At 42.9% G+C, this 18124-nt stretch overlaps 1 protein-coding gene across 1 annotated transcript in view; it reads left to right on the top strand.

Annotated features, from left to right (window-relative positions):
- The window catches only part of TSNARE1 (t-SNARE domain containing 1), a gene marked incomplete at its 5' end in the record, with an annotated part of 260056 nt that overhangs the window by 115756 nt on the left and 126176 nt on the right, over positions 1–18124 (top strand). Inside the window, 1 exon segment of the mRNA XM_031947287.1 lies at positions 15861–15951. Coding sequence (XP_031803147.1) covers positions 15861–15951 — 91 coding nt within the window.

The following is an 18124-nucleotide window of genomic DNA, read 5'->3' as shown; positions in this document are numbered from 1 at the left end:
ATTGTTGTGTTTACCCAGTTTGGCCATGAGAAAACTGAGACTGGGACAGATGACCTGCTCATTATTATAGAACCAAGTGAAGTGATTGTTTTTTGAACCCGTGACTCAATGAGCAGCAGCTCTTTCTTTTCTATTTTGATGTCTTTGGTTCATTTTGACAAGATTAATTTCCTGTCTTTTGTGCCAGTCTCTGGGAATCATGGGAGAAGCTAGAGGCCTGGCCCCTGCCTTTTTTGACTATCCCTTTTCTTTTCATATCAGGGAGACTAGTGACCCTCCCCTGCCAAACTGTGCAGGAATTAGCCCCCTGGGGGTAGAATCCAGGGGACTAAGACAGGAGTGGGGGGAGCTCCCGTGGCCTGGGGCTCCAGAGGGAAGGACCTCAGCTGGACTTCAGGGATGATAGAGAATGTCTCTGTAGCTCGTTATCTAGAGATGCTCTTGCAGAACCTGACCTCACAGACTGGTCCCTCCCTGTCTTCTCCCAACATGCTCTCAGCTCTTAGGAGCATGGGGAGGGGGTGCGCAAGGGGCTGCCTCCACCCCTGAAAAATCAGCAGCAGTAAAAACAGTGCTGAAGTCTCCAACACTCCCTGGCACGTGCAACCCAGGAGCCCTCTGCAGACAGTGCTCTGGGACCAGAGGACCCTGACATTTAATGCCTTCTGCAAGGCATTGCGCTTCCATGGCTGAGGGGATGAACTAGGGGACTTTTGAGGTCCTAGTCCCAGCTTAGCGACCCTAAAATGGAGATAATGATTCTCAGAGTTGTGAGCGGGAGTGCTTCATAAATTTTAAGAGTGCTTCTTTGTTATACTTCGAGATGGAAATACATAGATCTTTAGACATTAAAATCCTTTTTTAAAAATAAGGAATTCTGACTCACAATTGAATGACTCTCTTTGCAGTGATAGTGGAGAGCCAGGCCATGTTTGTAAGCTGCCTCCTGGATTTAGGGACCCTTCTTACCCTACTTCTCTGGAAGCTTCCTGCTGTTCAGAATGATAAAGGACTTTGCAGGACTCTCTGGTGAAATGCTCACTTGCAGAGGCTTAGCTAAATCACCACCTCAGCTGTTTGTGCTCACCTTTCCTGCCAGACCAGGGAGATGGTGGCCTGCCCAGCGGGCCTGGCAGTACTTTGAGAGAGCTTTGTCTTTGGGACCCCCAGACCCCTGGCTGCTGCCTGGATGCTCTCACCCTGTGCTCTCCTGCCTAGGAGATCAGATTAGAATCTTACAGTGGGTAATTTCCAGTCTCTTTACCCTGCCTGGTTTATATGGAGGGCAGTGTCCATGAAGGGCCACAGGAGAAGAAAGCCTGAAGAGAAGGGCCGTGACTGGGTCTGGGCCTGTAGGATTTGGAACAGCTGAGGAAGGTCTTTACTTTAGCCTGTAGGTCCTTTGGGGAGTCATTGGATCTGTGAGCTAGAGGGGATGGAAAGCCGCGGACTCTATCATAACTGAATTAAAAACCTAACCTGGCTACAGTAGCTGGTAGCTGGGTTAGCTGGGATAGCTGCGGGACAGCTGGGATTGGGGAGAGACTGGAGGCGGGGGAACGTGAGGAGGCAGAAGGAAAGCAGGGTCTGGGCCGGAGTGCTGGCTGCTGCTACGTGACTAGAAAGGAGGAGGCTGATGGAAACAGGCAGAACCCAGAACCTTAGTAACTTACGAGATTGGGTTTGGGTCAGGAGACGCAAGGGAAGGGGTGCTGGGATCCTACTGCTTGGGATGGTGTTCATCACTAGCCTCAGACACTTATGAGTTATGTCACCTTGGGGCAGGTCACTTAATCTCCATTTATTTCAGTTTCTTCATCTGTTAAATGGAACTAATAATAAGACCTCCCTCCAGGTTTGTTGTAAAGCTCAAATGAGATAATGACTGTAAAATGTCTGGCACGTAATAAATACTAGGAATCATTATTAGCACTACTTTTAGGGAAATGCTTTGTAAATTAAAAAGCACTCTATAACTGATTGATTAATTACTATTTTTTATTATGATTCTGGTCTCCATTGAGATCAAGACAGAATAGGCTGGAAGCTTCAGTGAGAGGAACTTGGGTTAGCCTCAGGGGAAGATTACTTTTTGAGAAGGGGGATTGTTACTGGCTGGCCCAGAAGGCAGGGGAGAGTAGGAAACCCCCACCTCTGAAGGGCTTTGGGAGAAAATGGTAGAATAGGAGGAATTCTGGTCCGGGGAGTCAGGAGACCTGCATTCTCATTCCAGAACTAGCTCTGTCCCGGATTTGTTCTGTAACCCTGGGTAAATTACTTCCCCTGCTGAGCTTCTATAAGATATGGAGAATAATCCGTGCCCTCTCTCCTCCCTGCCTGCCTTGGCTATTGGCAAGGTGAAATGAGAACATGGACTTATCCTTTCCTTGAAAAGTACTGCATACTCAGGAGAGGTCATTTATCACATTTAAAAAAAATAGATCTATGAGTTCATTGGTCTAAGAAATTCTCAGGGAGAAAACTTCTGCTAATATAGATTTGGCATTTGCTTTGCAACTTAAAACAGTTATCTGGAGGAACCAGCTGGCTCTCTCGGTGGTACTGCGGAGAGAACGGGAGGCAGGAAAACCTGAGTTCAAATCCAGCCTCCGACATTTACTAGCTGCATGATGTTGAACAATTCATTTCTTATTTGCCTCAGTTTCCTCTTCTGTAAAATAACTGGAGGAGATGGCAACCCATTCCAGTATCTTTGCCAAGAAAAATCCAAATGGAGTCCTAAAGAGTCAGACATAACTTAAAAATAAATGAACAACAAACAATCTGGGGGATCCTGTGGGTTTAAGGGACTACTCTTGAGATGGGCTCTACCCCTGGCAAATATCTGAGGCAGGTCTTGAATCCATGTCTCCTGATCAGGCTGCCCATCCATTATAGTGCTGTCACTCACCTCCATTCGTTATGATCATGAAGTGACAAGAAGAGTTTGGTTTCCATCTTGACTCTTGTCCCTATGTTCTTAGCCAAATCACTGATCTTTTCTGAGGTTTACCTTCCTCATCTCTAAAGTGGGGAGGGATGATGATGCTTATATTACTTTTCCCACAGAAAGTATTGTGCAAAAAGTACATTATAAACATTAAATTAAGATAGAAATGTAAGTTACTGTCCCAGTGCTACTCTCTTCCTGTGACTCAATTTTCCTAAGAGGGAAGGCATAGATGCTATCTGAGACAGAGGCCTGCATTTGGTGATGTCTGAAGACCCTTTCCCTGCTTTTTTCCTAGACTTCAATGATCTATGTTGTCCTTTATTAGTTTTCTCTCATTTCTCTCATCTCTTTGCAATTGTCTTTTGCCCCATCCCAGAAGGTTTGCCTTAAAAAGTACTAATTTTCATTACCGGGGGGGGGGAGATGATTTGTTTAGGGACTTGGGTCTTTTTTTCTTCACCTTTAATGCTGGTGATGTCACCTAGGGCTGTATCAAAGCCTTAGGAAACCAGGATGGTTGAAGATTGAGTTTTAAGTGCCTCTACTGAGGAGGCCCGATTCTGAGAGAAGATGGCCAGGGAAGAGCTGTCCTACAGTGCAGCCATTTGTCTGGGAGGTGGAGTCACCCTCGCAGTCTGGAGGACTCTTGTTGGTCCTTTGTTTGAAAAGGGAATTTTAGGGTAGGAGTGGGCCTCTGGGGCCTGCCCTTCTCCAGGATCTCTTGATCAGTGAGGAGCCAACCTTCAGATCTAGGAGGGACCTCAGAGGCTAGAACAAAGAAAGGGAAGTCTGCACCCCAGTTAGTCCCGAGCCTCCCAGAGTAGGCCAGAGCCAATGATCACCAACGGGCAGCCCCACGTTCCTCGGCCTGGCCCACAGCCACTCGCCTTAGGGAGATGCCCTGACCCGAGAACGACGGGGTCGGAAGGCCTGAACGGTGCCCCTCGTTTTCTCCTCGCTGGTCGGCAGTGCGCTGAGGGCATCTGGGGCTGGCTGAGAGATCCCGGTCCACAGTGATGGTCACTAGCTTCGGTGGAGTGCTTAGAGGTGGCTCACCTGTTTCCATCATGTCCGACTCTCTGTGACCCCATTCGAGGCTTTCTGGCAAAGATACTGGGGGACTCTGCCCTTTCCTTTTCTAGCCCATCTTACTGAGGCAAAGAGGGTTAAGTGACCTAAGTGTCTGAGCCACTGTGGAGCTCCGGGCCTGATACTCTCTCCATAGCGGGCCTTCCTGACCATTCATGTGCCAATCCCTGCCCTCCTTGTGTGCCGTGTGCTGCTTCTGAGTCTCACCACAAGCCTGCAAACCATCATCATCCCTTCATCAGAGATGAGAAAACAGAGAATTAGGGCTGACACTAGATTGTGAACTTCTTGAGAGCCAGAACTGGTTATTTGTTTGTTTGTTTGTTTTTACTTCATTTGTGCCCCTAGCACAATGCTTGGTAGAGAATATGTGTTAGTTCTTGTTTACTGACTGGCTTTTCAAGATCCTGCTGCTGGCAGGTGTAGCTGAGGCAGGATTTGAACTTCCTGACTGCAGGTTCAATGCTGTATCCGATGGGACATCCAACTCTTAAGTTATATGACAGCCACTATATTCTCCTGTTATCTTATCAGAAGGGTAGTGTCCAGAATGGAGGTGATAGCCTTACTCTCCTCTGTTTTGGTCAACAATGCATAGAATACTGCAACCGTTTTTGTGTGCTGTGTCTTAAGAGGGATGATGGCAAAACCAGAGAAGTGCCTGTATTGCAGAAACCTTGGTCCCCTAGGAGTGCTTGAAGACACTGGAGACGTTTTACCTAGAGAAGAGAACGTTTAAGTGGATCACACAGAACACTACTGGGCCTAGAATCAGGGAGACCCAAATTCAAATCCAGCCTGATATACTTACTAGTTGCGTGATCCTTAGCAAGTCATTCAACCGCTGCCTGCCTCAGTTTCCTCATCTATAAAATGGGAATTTGAAGGATCGTCTGAAGAAGTTACACTCGGCTCATTGTGAAGAACTAGAAGAAATTAAGAGAAGCCATAGGGAGTCCAACTTCTAATTAGAATAAGGGAGAACATTCTAAGGACCCCCAAATGGAATGGGCTGCCATGGGAAGTTGAGAGCTTGCCATCACTGAAGGTCTTCAAGTGTAATATAGAACACTAGGCCTTCAATCTGGAAGATTTGAATTCAGATCTATCCTGATACACTGCATGACTCCTGACAGGTTACATGACTTATGTCTGCCTTTTTTTCCTCATCTGTAAAATGAGGATAATGACAACCTCTACCTCACAAGGATATTGTGAGGGTAGATTAAATGCTTTATAAACCTTAAAACCCTGTATTAATGCTAGCTATAATTATTTGAGTGAGTACTGGATGACTCCTTAAGGATAAGGACTCCTGCTGGGATTGAGTCAGATGGCCTTAGAGAGCCTTCCAGCCCTGGGCTGCTGCAGGAAGGCAGGACTCTTTCCTTAGGTTTTGGTTTGCTCTTGAGGGATATTTCCTGCAAGAACAGGTTGATTCAGCCCATTCAGCAGACATCTACCCTGTGTCAGTCCCTGTGTAACAATAACAATAAGTAGGACCCCTTTCCATGGGGTTTTAGAGTTAACAAAACTCTTTCCTCACAACCACCTTGGGAGGGAGATTGTACAAATACTCTGTCCCTTTTGTAGAGCAGAAAGCAGTATGAGAGTAAGTCCATTCAACTCACTTGGTCCTATTTTCCTCTTCCCTAAAATGAGGAAGTTGGACAAGATGGCTTCTAAGATCCCTTCAGGACTGAAATCTATATGACCCTAAGATTTTTGTAACTCACTTCAGGTTATATAGCAGGGAATAGATAGAAATGCCATAGACAGTAACTTCTGGGAACTGTCATGGAGTCCAAGTGCAGGATGGTAATGTCACAATCTTGTCCCTGTGCCCACTACCAAAAGGAACCTTAACAAAAAAGAAAGAGGAGGAAAATAACCCAAAAAATCAGTGCTTTATACTGGCCCTGACTATTCATTCCATCTGGTACTTGAGGATTTCCAAAGGGACAGGATTTCAAAAGCTTTTAGGAAACCACCAGCTTTCGTTAATTGGTTCCCCCTGTCCCCTCACCTCGGCCAAGGTAGCTGGGGAACTTGCTACACAGCCTCTAAAAATGTAGGCGGCAGAGACATAAGTCACTAATTGTTCTTCTATTGGTCCTGGAAAGGAAAACAGACCTTCTGACCAAGGAGGAGGGGGAAACTATCCTCCCCTGTGCTTCCTTACAAGAATTCAGGGCGGAATTGTGTTGGAGAAAAGAGGCAAAGAATTTGAGAGGAGGACTTAGGAAGTTTTGAGTCTGCCACCCTTGGGGTATTTTCCAGAAAAAGAAACTGAGGCTGTAAGTGGGGAAAGGCTGTTCCACAGTCACAAGAATCCTGACAAGTGACCACATCAGTGAAGACCAGGAGTGATTTCAAGTGAAAACATCCTGTTTATGTTTTTATTATTGTAGCAAGTAGTTTTTAAAAAAAATCTGTCCTTGCAGTCAATGCAATCTTATTATGAGAGCTAATTTTTGGTTTGTTTTAAATTACATCTGCCTTCATCATTGTATTTGAATTTCTACAAGCAGTTTAGTTCTGCCAACACTGAAGCATCCTTGTCATAAAAAGGTCTGGTTAAAATAATAAATAAATGGAAAAATAAGCAGATAGATAGATAGATAAATAGCTATGATAGCTAGATAGATGGTGGCCAGCTGACTGGCTGAATGGCTAAGTGGCTAGATAGACACAGTCAAGTAGATAAATAGAGATAACAGATAGATGGATAGGTGAATAACAAATAAATGCCTACGTGGTGTATATATATATATATATATATATATATATATAGAGAGAGAGAGAGAGAGAGAGAGAGAGAGAGAGAGACTTACGTTAATAGATGATCACATTTCATAATAACCAAGTAAACAGGAATTTTCAAACTATTCTCCATGACAGTTCCCAAAGCATTTCTATGGCATTTCTGTCTATTCCCTGCCATATGACCTGAAGTGAGTTACAAAACTTTTTAGATTTTCTCTTCCTTCCACTCACTTAGATTCCTTCTGGAAGCAAGTACCTTAGAGTCTAGAGCATTCCTTTCCTCATTTTACCTTTTGAATGTTTACCATTCCTATGGCCCAAGAGTATGAAAGGTAGCCATATAGACACATCTTGTTTTCCCTGAGAATATACTGATGGAGTACAGATATGGCTGATATCATGACTACATTCTCAAACCAGAGATTCATTCATCCTTCTCTGGGCCAATTGCCATGGAGTGATGCTCCTCCTTATCTTTTAAAGGGAGGCTACTTTCATAGTTGTCTTTGTTACTCCCTGCAGGATAGATCCAGACAGACAAGGCAGAAATGAGATGCTGTCTCCTTGAATACTCCTTTTCACAGACAAGAACAGTCCCTACTTTCACAGTTTTGTGAGCATTCCATTCTATGAACATTTTAACCATAATTTGCCCCAAGAGTAGTGGTGACATTTTATGTAGAATCAAAAGAGCTAGGTCCAAGTTCTGGCTTTGTTTCCTTTTTGAATAACATTGGGCAAGTTTCTTCTCTCTGCCGCAGTTTCCTCAGCTGTCAAAAATGAGGAGTTGGAAAAGATACTCTTTAATGTCTCTCTCAGTTCCGAATTCCATGATGCTCTGAATGTCAGCAGATCACTAGCATCTGGCTGTCAGCTATTGATCCCCTTATTTTATCATTGAGGAGTTGATGATAATCCTTTTCATGTGTATGATTCCTTCTCCTTCTCATCTTTATGCCCTAATCTTTGCATTTGTGTTTTTTCTCACCTACTGTAGTTTCTTCCAACTGTACAAATTTACATTTACCTGCTGGTAATTACTCAGACAGCCGATGCTAGAGAAAATTTGAGAAATGTCCTACTTCATCCACTTGACCTATTTATATACATATGTCTTCTAGACATGTGCTATGATTTAGCCCAGAAGATTGATTGGGAAAATATTTTAGGTCCTAGCACAAGGAGCTTCCTTATTTCCTTAAGATGACATCATGTGATACAGCAACCCCCTCTGGAGTACTCCCCAAACTTGCATTGGCAGGGTAAGTCCTCAGAAGGGCTGCAGCTAAGTACTCTTAGGTTTTTCAGAGAAAACTTGTAAACTTGTATGAGGCTATTGCTAACACCCATGAGGCGCCCCATATGTATTTCTTCCTAATAATTAGCTTGTAGATTTTGTATTTTTGTAATGATATTTGCTAAGATGATAGATTAAATAGTTGGTACAAAATATTCTCCACAAAACCTGGGACATACTTTTCCACAAATACACATAGGTCCATAGGATGGGTCAATTTATTATACTATGGTAGTAAACATAAACATAAGAGATATGCATAACGAAGTTCCTTCCTTCTTCCTTCCTTCCTTCTTTCCTTCCTTCCTTCCTTCCTTCCTTCCTTCCTTCCTTCCTTCCTTTCTATCTTCTTCCTTCCCCCTCTTCTTCCTCCATGCCTTTCAGCCAGAGTGGGCATAGTTTAATGGAATGGGAAGAATTGGGAGGAAGGAGAGGAAATTGCTGTGATAGGGTTTTCTCTCCCTGGCATATGAAGGGTGGAACTGTTAATGGGGACAGGTCTAGGCCCAGACTTGGTAGTTGTGTGAGAAGTGATTATCCACACTACAGACAAAAGACAAAGAAGAACTCATTATGAAGCCCTTGATAATGGAAGCTGATAAAGAGTCTTGAAGAGGGAGACTAAATTAAGAAAATGCAGCCTGAAAGGGTTTCCAAGAACAGGATCAGTAGGAAGTGGGTGAGGAAGGGGAACAAAAAGGAGCAACAGAGGAAAAAACTCAGGGATGGTAAAATTTCAGAATTAAGTATTTTCAGAATTTTGGTATCATAAAAACTTAGAATCACCAAAATCTTAGAATCTTAAATTGGTCAGAAGCCTCAGAGGTTATTTAGTTTGACCTCCTAGCCAAGAAATTATAAGGCTACCTCAAATGGCAGGGACTTAGTTCTGCAGTCAATAGGCAATCAGTCATATCTACAAGGGTTGTGGCAGCCAGTGGATGATCCCAAAGAGCAAATCCCCAAGTAAGGTTTGTTTGCCTTGGGGTTCATTCTCTGATCCCACCCCAAGATACGCAGTAGTTTTACAAAATGTTTTACAAATGAGTTTTCTCTTTAACATCTATCATTAGTTAACTTCTGTGATTTTTTATTCTAATTCAGTTCAATACTCATTGTAGGAGATGTGGGGTGTGGGGGGCTTGGTCAGAAGGTCTGTTTTGTTTTCTCTGCCCAATAGAAGAACAATTAGGGTTTGTCAATCAATGCCTAATGGGATTATTTGAATTTATTTAATATATATATACCAGGGATCCTTGAGACTAGAGAGGAGCCAACGTGTGACTAGCCAGTTCTTTTCATTTGCTTTCATCACAGGATGTTCTAGGTTCAGTCAAATCATCTCATTTTACAGATGAGGAAACTGAAGCTACAAGGCTGGTAACTATCAGGCCTGGGAACTGAACTCAGGCCCTGTGGCTCCATTAGGGCCCTGCCTTTAAATGGTGGTGTGTCTCTAGAAGCTGGAGCCGGCCCTCCAGGAGGGCTGCCAGCATCCCCAGCACCCCCAGTTTGTCAGACCAGGTGAGCCTGACAAGTGGCGGTGGAAGGGGAGCCTGGCAGAAACAGCACCTTTCCTCCTCCCATGGCTGGAATGTCTTGAGTAAGCACATTCCGCTGCTGCCATCTGCTCTCCTCCTTTGGGCCCAGAGTGTAACAAGTCAGTCTGCTGGAAATCCTAGCCATCCACCCCATACACAGTTAGACCTTCTCCGGAGACATCTTCCCTCCACAGGGAAGAGCAGAAAAGAACTGGGGTTGGGGGCTGGCCCTGGAGCAGGGGAACCCAAGTTTTCTTCAAACCTGGCCCCAAGATGGGTGTGTGAGCTTCGGTTTGCCCTGGCCCTTCCCAAGCCTCCCCTCTCCCATCTGTAAAATGAGCAGAGCAGGAAAGCACTGACTCCTCGCCTGTCTCTGCCGGTCTGTTTTCTCAGAGTGGGCACGGGCCTTTGTTAGTGACTATGAATCTATCCCCTACTGGGACAGGAATCCCTTTCAGAGCATTCAGAATTAACCCAGTGCTTTCAGATCTCCAGAATACCTTCCTCCCATTATCTTTAAGGGAAGTAATTCACTGTCACCATTCCAGTTTTACAGAGAAAACAGTGGAAATGCTTAGTAGCTGGCCCCAAGTCATGTAGCTGGATAGTGCAGTGGTTTAGGGCACTGGGCCTAAAGCCAGGAAGGCCCGAGCAGAAATGTGGCCTCCGAAGCCTGCTGTCTGTGTGGCCCCGGCATGTTACTTAGCTCTGTTTGCCTCAGTTTCCTGATTTATTAACTGGGTATAATAAGAGCACCTACTTCCCAGGGTTGTGGTGAGATAATGTTTGTAAAGGTTATAACACAGTGCCTGGTGCATTGTATATAATATATTCTATAATCCATAAAGGTTGATTACTAATATGTATCTAAACTGATTGAGCAGCAAGCTCAGATCTGGTCCCTGATGAAAGGGACCCATTCACATTAAAAACAAAAACAAAAACAAAAAAAACCAACCTCACTAGTGGGAGCTCTGACGCTGCCCCTTCCCTAGAAAGACTCTTTGGGAGAATAAAATGCCCATTTCCAATTTGCCCCTTGAAGGTGGTGGTGGTTCAATGCCAGTGGTGCAAGAGAAGAAGGCTCTTGCATTCTCCGTCCCACACAGATCACGATCTCGACTCCTTCCCTTGATTACTGCCTCTGTGCATCTACCTCTCTCTGTGCTGCTAGACTGGACTCCTCAGTCTTCCCCCCAAAAAATTCTCCTCACAAAACTATTACTTTCCTTGAGCGGCATTCCTTGTTCCTCTTTCCTGGCGGAATCTAAATGCAGGGGAGCTAATTTAGCCAGTTCATGAGCATGGGATCTAGGTTTGGTGCTATTTCCCTCTTCTGCCTCCCATTTCAGTGTCTCATATATACATTCCTCTGTTCCGTAGGCATGAGGGCTGTTATCTGTGGGATCTCGGAATTATAGGGTCCTTAGCGGATATTCAGTCCAACACACACCTGGTCAGGAATCTTCTTATTAGCATCTCTGTCCAATACTTATCAAGTCTCCTCCACTTTTCACTTTAAGCTAGCTTTGATTGGAAAGAAATCATCCCTTTATTCAGTGGCTAACAGTTGCTTCTTCAGCTTCTCCCTTTGCTCCTCCTTCTGCCCACTCAGAGCCAAGAAGATGTCTAATTCTTCTGCCCTCCAGACATTGGAAGGCGGCATTTCTTTGCTAAGTCTTCTCTCCAAGTTCACCATTCCTCATTCTTTTGCCCACCCTCCATCTTGGTCCTCTTTCTCTGGATACTTTCTAGCTTGTCACTGATCCCAAAACATTGGGTCCAGAAGTGAACACAGTTCTCCAGAGGGTGTCTTCCAGGGGCTGAGGACAGCAGTTTTATCACCGCCATCTTTGTGGACTCTAAGCTTTGATTAATTTAATTAAAGATACACTAGCTCCCCTCCCCACCTTATTTTTGGTCGGCACATTTTGCTGTTGACCTATTTAAAATTAGGGGTCATTCAGACTCCCAGTTATTTTTCACACAGACTCTTGTCTGGCCACCCTGAATATCTGCAGCTGTTTTTTTCCCCCCTAAACCAAGTATAGGACTTGACATCTTTTTCTATTAAATTTCATCTTACATGATTTAGCTTGTCATTCCAGTCTGTCACGATCTTTTTGGATCCCACTCCTTCATCCATTGTGATAACTCTCCTCTACCTAAAATTTAGTAGGACATGAGCTTATGTCTTATTAAGCTGCACATGGAAAAGGGCAGATCTTTGGTTCTCTCCATTTGAGAACTCTTGCCATCATTAATAATGATTCTTTACTTTTGACTATTCAGCCCTTAATAAATTGACTTAACTGTCGCATAATCAGATTCACATCTTTTCACCATCCCCAACAGAATAACTAAGACACTGTCAAATGCTTTGTTAAAATCCAGGCATTCTCTGTTGGTGGCATCCCCTGATCTAGTAACAATCTCATAAAAAGTATTGAGGTTAGTCTGACGTGACCTATTTTTGATAAACTCACATGGTCTCTAAGTGATTCTCATTTCCTCTTCTATGTCATCCTTTTAATAACACAGTCTCGAATTTGGCCTGGAATCAAAGTCTTACTACTGCCTTGTAGTTCCAAAGCTCCACTATCCCTGTTCTGCAAAATGGGACGACATTCACAGCGACAGCAAACACATATCGAGTGCCTGCTGCATGCACTTTGAGTGGGTGCCAGATGGGGAGTCAGGAAACCTGATTTCAGCTCTTGTCTCTTGTGCTCCTCAGCTCTGTGGCCTTGTGTAAGATTCTCTCTCAGTCCCAGTTTCCTCATCTTTAAATTGGGCTGAATAAAGCTTTCACCACCTACCGTCTGAGCAAAGTTTTTGGCGAATCTCAAAGTGCTATGAAAGTGTTATTTCTAAAGTGTCACCTATTGTTACTACTCTTGGCCCAAACTGTCAGATCTGACTGGAACTAGGAAGATGACTTCTCCTGTGAGTCTTCTCCCTTTGCTTGGCCTGAAGACTCCAGGACCTGGTGGGCAGTGTGTGTGTGAGAGAGACTCATCCGTTGGAAGTATTTTGGGCTTCTCTGTGGACCCTCAGCCAGATCCCTGAGATAGGTCACAGGTAATAACAGCAACAACAAAATACAGCAGTGACTCCCATCTCTCCAGCAGTCTAACAGAGTACGGGATGTGCAGTTAGCTGGCACCCTAGTGCACAGAGCACCACACCAGAAAGAGTCATCTTCCGGAGCTCAACTCTGACTTCAGATACTTACTGAGCTGTCAGGAGGACCTGAGTTCAAATATGGTCTCAGACACTTAACACTTCCTGGCTGTGTAGCCCTGGGCAAGTCACTTAACCCCAGTTGACTCAGTAAAAAAAGAAAGAAAGAAAGAAAAGAAAAAAAAGAATGTAAGCTTTGTGACCTTAGGCAAACAATCCAGTTTACCTCAGTTTCCTCATCATCCACTCCAAAACCTCTGCCAAGAAAACTCCAAATGGAGTCACAGAGAGTGGGACATAACAGAAGAAGATTCTTCACCATAGCCCTCTGAGGGGGGTAGCATGATAATTATTGCCCATTACTGATAAGGAAACTGAGGCTTGGAGAGGATTATTGACTTGCCCATGGCCAGAGATCATGGCCAGAGATCCAGGAAATATATCAGAGCTGGGGAATAGGAAGTTGCTGCTTCTCACAAAAAGTTTAACCTGGAAGTTAATGCTTTCTATAGCCTGCTTGTATCTTGCTTTTCTAATTCTCTGTCTTCCTTCCCTCAGCACACACACACTACATAGGCTCCTCTTCTCCCTTTCCATGATAGATTCATTCCCCACCTGCTGCTCCATTTATGGTATTCCCCCCATTTGAATATCATTCATCTTCCAACTCTGATTCTGGGAATGAACTCCTAGAGGGTGGGAATGATGCCATTCTTTCTTCTCTCAGCTAACAGCAGTCAACAAGCATGTTTTAAGCACAAATTTTGTGCCAAACCCAGTGCTAAGAGCTGAGGTTACAAAGACAGGCAAAAGATAATCACTATCTTTGAGAAAATCATAAACTAATGGGGGAGACAACACACAGCATCTTGTTGCATACAAGTTCTGTATAGAAAGCTAGGTCTTTATACAGAGCTGTTGAGTGATTGCACAAATGAATAGAATTTGAGAAATTGGCTGAATGAAGGATTAAGTAAATGAATGGATAAGTGAATTATTTGAGCAGAGAAATCACAAAACTTTAGAAGTGGACCTTGAATATTTGATCCAATCCATATTTGAACAGAAGTTATCTCTGCTATATCCCTGCAACAGCCTATGATATTGTTGAATAGCCCTGATTGTTAGGAACTGCTTATTTATGTTAAGAGCCAGTATCTGCCATCTAGTAGCTTCCTTTATTGCTCCTCTTTCTGATTTCTCATCAGATATTTGAAATAACTGATCATGAGTCCTTAAGTCTTCTCTTCTCATAGCTAACAGATACAGTTCCTTTATTTGCAGCCTGATTTAGTTGAATACATACTAAATTTGAAGTGTGAGGTTTTGGGTTCAGAAACAAGCTCAGCCATTTACTACATGTATATTCTTGACAAAGCCACCATTTGACCTGTCTAGGTTTCAGTTTTCTCATCTGCAAAATGTAATAGCTGGTTAAATAAAATAATCCCTTAGGCTCACCTCGTTTGAAATGATCCTACAATCAAGAAGACATAATTTGTAGACCTTGTATCATTCTGGTAGCCCAACGCTGAAATACATAAAAATCCCTCCCAAAATGTCACACCTGACTGAATAGCATGCTTTAAACCAGGAGTTCTTAATCTGGGGTTTGTGGGTGATGGTATGCATTGGGGGTGAATGGATCAATTACTGAGGATGAAGGAAACATGGGGATTTTGTAGGAATTGGGAAGCATTCAGTAAGTAGTAAATAATGAAAAATGATTGAGAAAGCAAGAATTTTAGAGGGTGCAACTGCTGGAGAGGATGGGATGGAATGGGATCACATTTGCAGGTAGAGGACTTTGCTTTGGCCAGGAAGGGGCCTACTTCTTCATGTAAATAAGGATGACAGAGGAGATGGTAAAGGAAGGCATTTGAGTTATGTGAATAATGGAATACAGGGAAAAATAAGAGTTCTCTGGGAATGGTCTCATTTTTTTTTCAGTAAAATATGAGTCAAGAACCAGGACCAGAACCCAGAACTCCTGATTTCCAATGCAAGTATCCTTATCATCATCATCATCATCATAATTACTAACTTTTATATATACTTATGTGCCAGACACAGTGCTAATTTACACTTTGCAGTTTTTCTCATCAGATCCTCACAACAATCCTGGGAGATAGATTTTATTACTTTTGCAATTTTATAGATGAGAAAACTGAAGCAAACAAATTAAGAGATTTGCCTAGGATTCCACAGCTAATATGTCTGAGGCTGGATTTGAACTTAGGTCTTCCTGATTCTGGGCCAAGAACTCTTTTACCCAAGAATACATAGTGGTAGATTCTGAATTCCAGGATCAGTTACAAGCCTGTGTTCCACAGCTGGGATTGATGGGGAAGCCAAAGAAACAGAGAGGGAAGGCCTATGAGGGATTTAGAAAAGAACTGTATAGGATTAGAATAAAGGCAAGTTTGAAGGCAGATCCCATTTGGACTCTGGCCCTGCTAACAATCACAGCAGCTGTTCACCCAGATCTTGCTGTATATACAGGAGGAAGGGAGTTGGTATTGGCTATTTGCAAACCTGAAGAATCACCTTTCATAGGTAACGCCACTACTATTAGTCAGGGAACCCCAATTCAACATCCCTGGCCTGGAAATTCAGTTGTAAATGTTCACTTCTCTCTCTTTGTCCAAACTCTCTCTGATTCCCTCAATCTTTCTCTCTACCCCTTTTCTTCCATTTCCCTTTCCTCTTTCCTCCTCTCTTATCTTTTCCCCCCTTTCCTTATACTCAATTCTCCTTTTCTAATATCTCTTCCTTCCATCTGTATTATTCTGTCTCCCTTTGTTTTTCTCCATTTCTGTATTACTCTTTCTGATCTCTCTCTCTGTCTCTCTCTCTCTCTCTCTCTGTTTCACTTTATCTTTATCTCAATGCTCTTCTCTGTTATTGTGCTCCATCTCCTTTCCTATCCCTTTGTTTCTCTCTCCCTATGCTGATGTGCATCTATGTGTCTCCTTCCAATCTCTCTTCACTATTTCTGCCTCTCTTGGACATTCTGCCTCTTGCTCTTCAGGCATACATCACAGCAAGAGACCAATAAAACCATCGGTGCCAGCGTCAGTACCATCAAGCAGCTGTCAGAGCTCATGCGGAGCTTGTCTCAGGTACGTGCCATGGTCAGAGCAATACATGGGAGTCTGACTCCCCAACATCGGGAAGGTGGGTCTGGGAGGGGGAGACTCAGTTTGGGGCCTTCCTGTCAACCCCAAAGAACCAGTCAAGGGGTGAAGGACCCGAGAAGGTGCCTAGAATAACTTCCCATCCAGTGCAGGAATCACTTTCATTAGCCACCTGCTAAGATGTCATTCAGCCTCTGCTTAAAGAGTGGGAAACTCACTCTTCTTAGAAAGCCCATTCGATTTTGGGTCAGCTAGGAGTGCTAGAAAGTTTGCCATTAAATTGAATTGAAACACTTCCTAGTAAATTAACCAGTCTTTGTTCTTTGAGACAATCCCACACTTTGTTATGGGCATTCTCCTGTATGTGCAATCTGGAATCAAATTTTTAAAAAGGGGAACTATGTCATCCTGGTGAGACCTCTTCAGTCTATGGCCACGTAAGACCCTTAGGAGTTTTTCAAATGATTAGATTTCTGGTTATGTTCCTTCATTCTGTAAGGAGGTATGGCAGCCATTATCTATGTTGAGATGTTAGATTCACTTTATTTTCAGATATTGATTGTATTTGGTCTGAACTGTTAAGTGTCCTGCCATGATCTTTTCTATCCTATTTATCTAGAAAAAAAAAAGTCACCATCATCGTTTGCTCACGATGCAAACATTAATGCTGTTTTCATCACCATCATAATGACCATAGATCACCATCCTCAACTCACCATTATCAAATCATTGTTAACATCCACATAAAACCACCTAACACCGTGGTAAACAGGATTGGAGCTTTATGATTCAGTAGCTTGTGGAGGAATAGATGAGTTAGACCAGAGATGGGGAACCTGATTAGGTTACTCTTGAAAAATTCTAAAACATTTGTGTTGAAAAATTCTAAAACATTGTGTGAACCTGAAATAAAAAGTAATGGACCTATACATGATCACAAAATTTCAGAACCTTAAGAGGCCTTAGAAATAAGCTAACTGTTCCCCTGTTTTGCAGAGGAGAAAATGGAGGCTCAGAAAAGTCATGGCTTTTGCTGTAGGATCACCTATGTTGTTTAATGATGAATTGATGGGCTCTTACCTCAGTGTTCTGCTGTATTGCAAACTGCCAGGGCACTCTATGCCATGATAGCTTCATGCCTGAAGTTGGTGTTTAAATAATAGCCTGGAGAACTTTGTGCACTTAACACAGAATTTATGGTCCATTAGGAAATGCAACTCCATTTTGATGGCTTTCTACTGCTATGGGCTAGTTGAGCACTTCACAGTTATGGGGAAAGCGGGGGGGGGAGAAAGAGAGAGAAAGAGAGACAGAGAGAGAGAGAGAGAGAAAGAGAGAGAGAGAAAAAGAGAGAGAGACACACACAGAGAGAAATCAGTCTATCAATCAGCAAATACTTAGTAAGTGCCCACTATGTGCAGAGACTTAAAAGACAAAAACAAAACAGTCCTTGGTTTCTAGGAAATTACATTCTACCAGGGGAAAGAGAGGGTGTGCACATAGACAAATATACAAGTCATAGTTGCAAGCTGTGGTCTATCAGAGCCAGGTCTCAAACTACATACTACATGGCAAAACAGGTCAATTATTTGAACATTAATCTGTTCACTAATCAAACACTAATCTGTTTGAACTTAATCGTTCACAACATAGAGAAGCAAATGACTTAGTAGCCTAATGTTTGATAAACAGAAAGACTTTGATTACTGAGTTAAAAACTCACAATTTGAAAAAAAACTGTTGGGGAAACTGGCTGTTTTTTGGCAGAAATTGGATTTAGAGCAACACTAGACACCATATACCAAGATAAACTCTGAATAAATATGTGACCAAGATATAAAAGGTCACATCATAAGTAAGTTAGAGAAACATGGAAAAATTACCTATCAGATTTGTAGTAAAATAAAAATTTACAATCAAAAAGGAAATAGAATCACAGAAGATAAAATGGTTCATTTTGATTACATTAAATTAAAACTTTTTTGTATAAATAAATTCAATAAAGCTAAGATTAAAAGGAAAAGAATATGGCTGGAGAAAAAAAATATCTTAATTGTAAGATTCTCCGAGAAAGGTCTTATTTCCAATATATAAGGAATGGAGTCAAATTCAAAAAAAAAAAAAGAGCTATTCTTCAGTTGATAAGTGGTCTAAAGAT

Source organism: Sarcophilus harrisii, chromosome 1, assembly GCF_902635505.1.
Source record: "Sarcophilus harrisii chromosome 1, mSarHar1.11, whole genome shotgun sequence".
Classification (NCBI taxonomy): Eukaryota; Metazoa; Chordata; class Mammalia; order Dasyuromorphia; family Dasyuridae; genus Sarcophilus; species Sarcophilus harrisii.
Note: the sequence above shows the minus strand (reverse complement) of the source record. Positions and strands in the feature narration are given on the sequence as shown.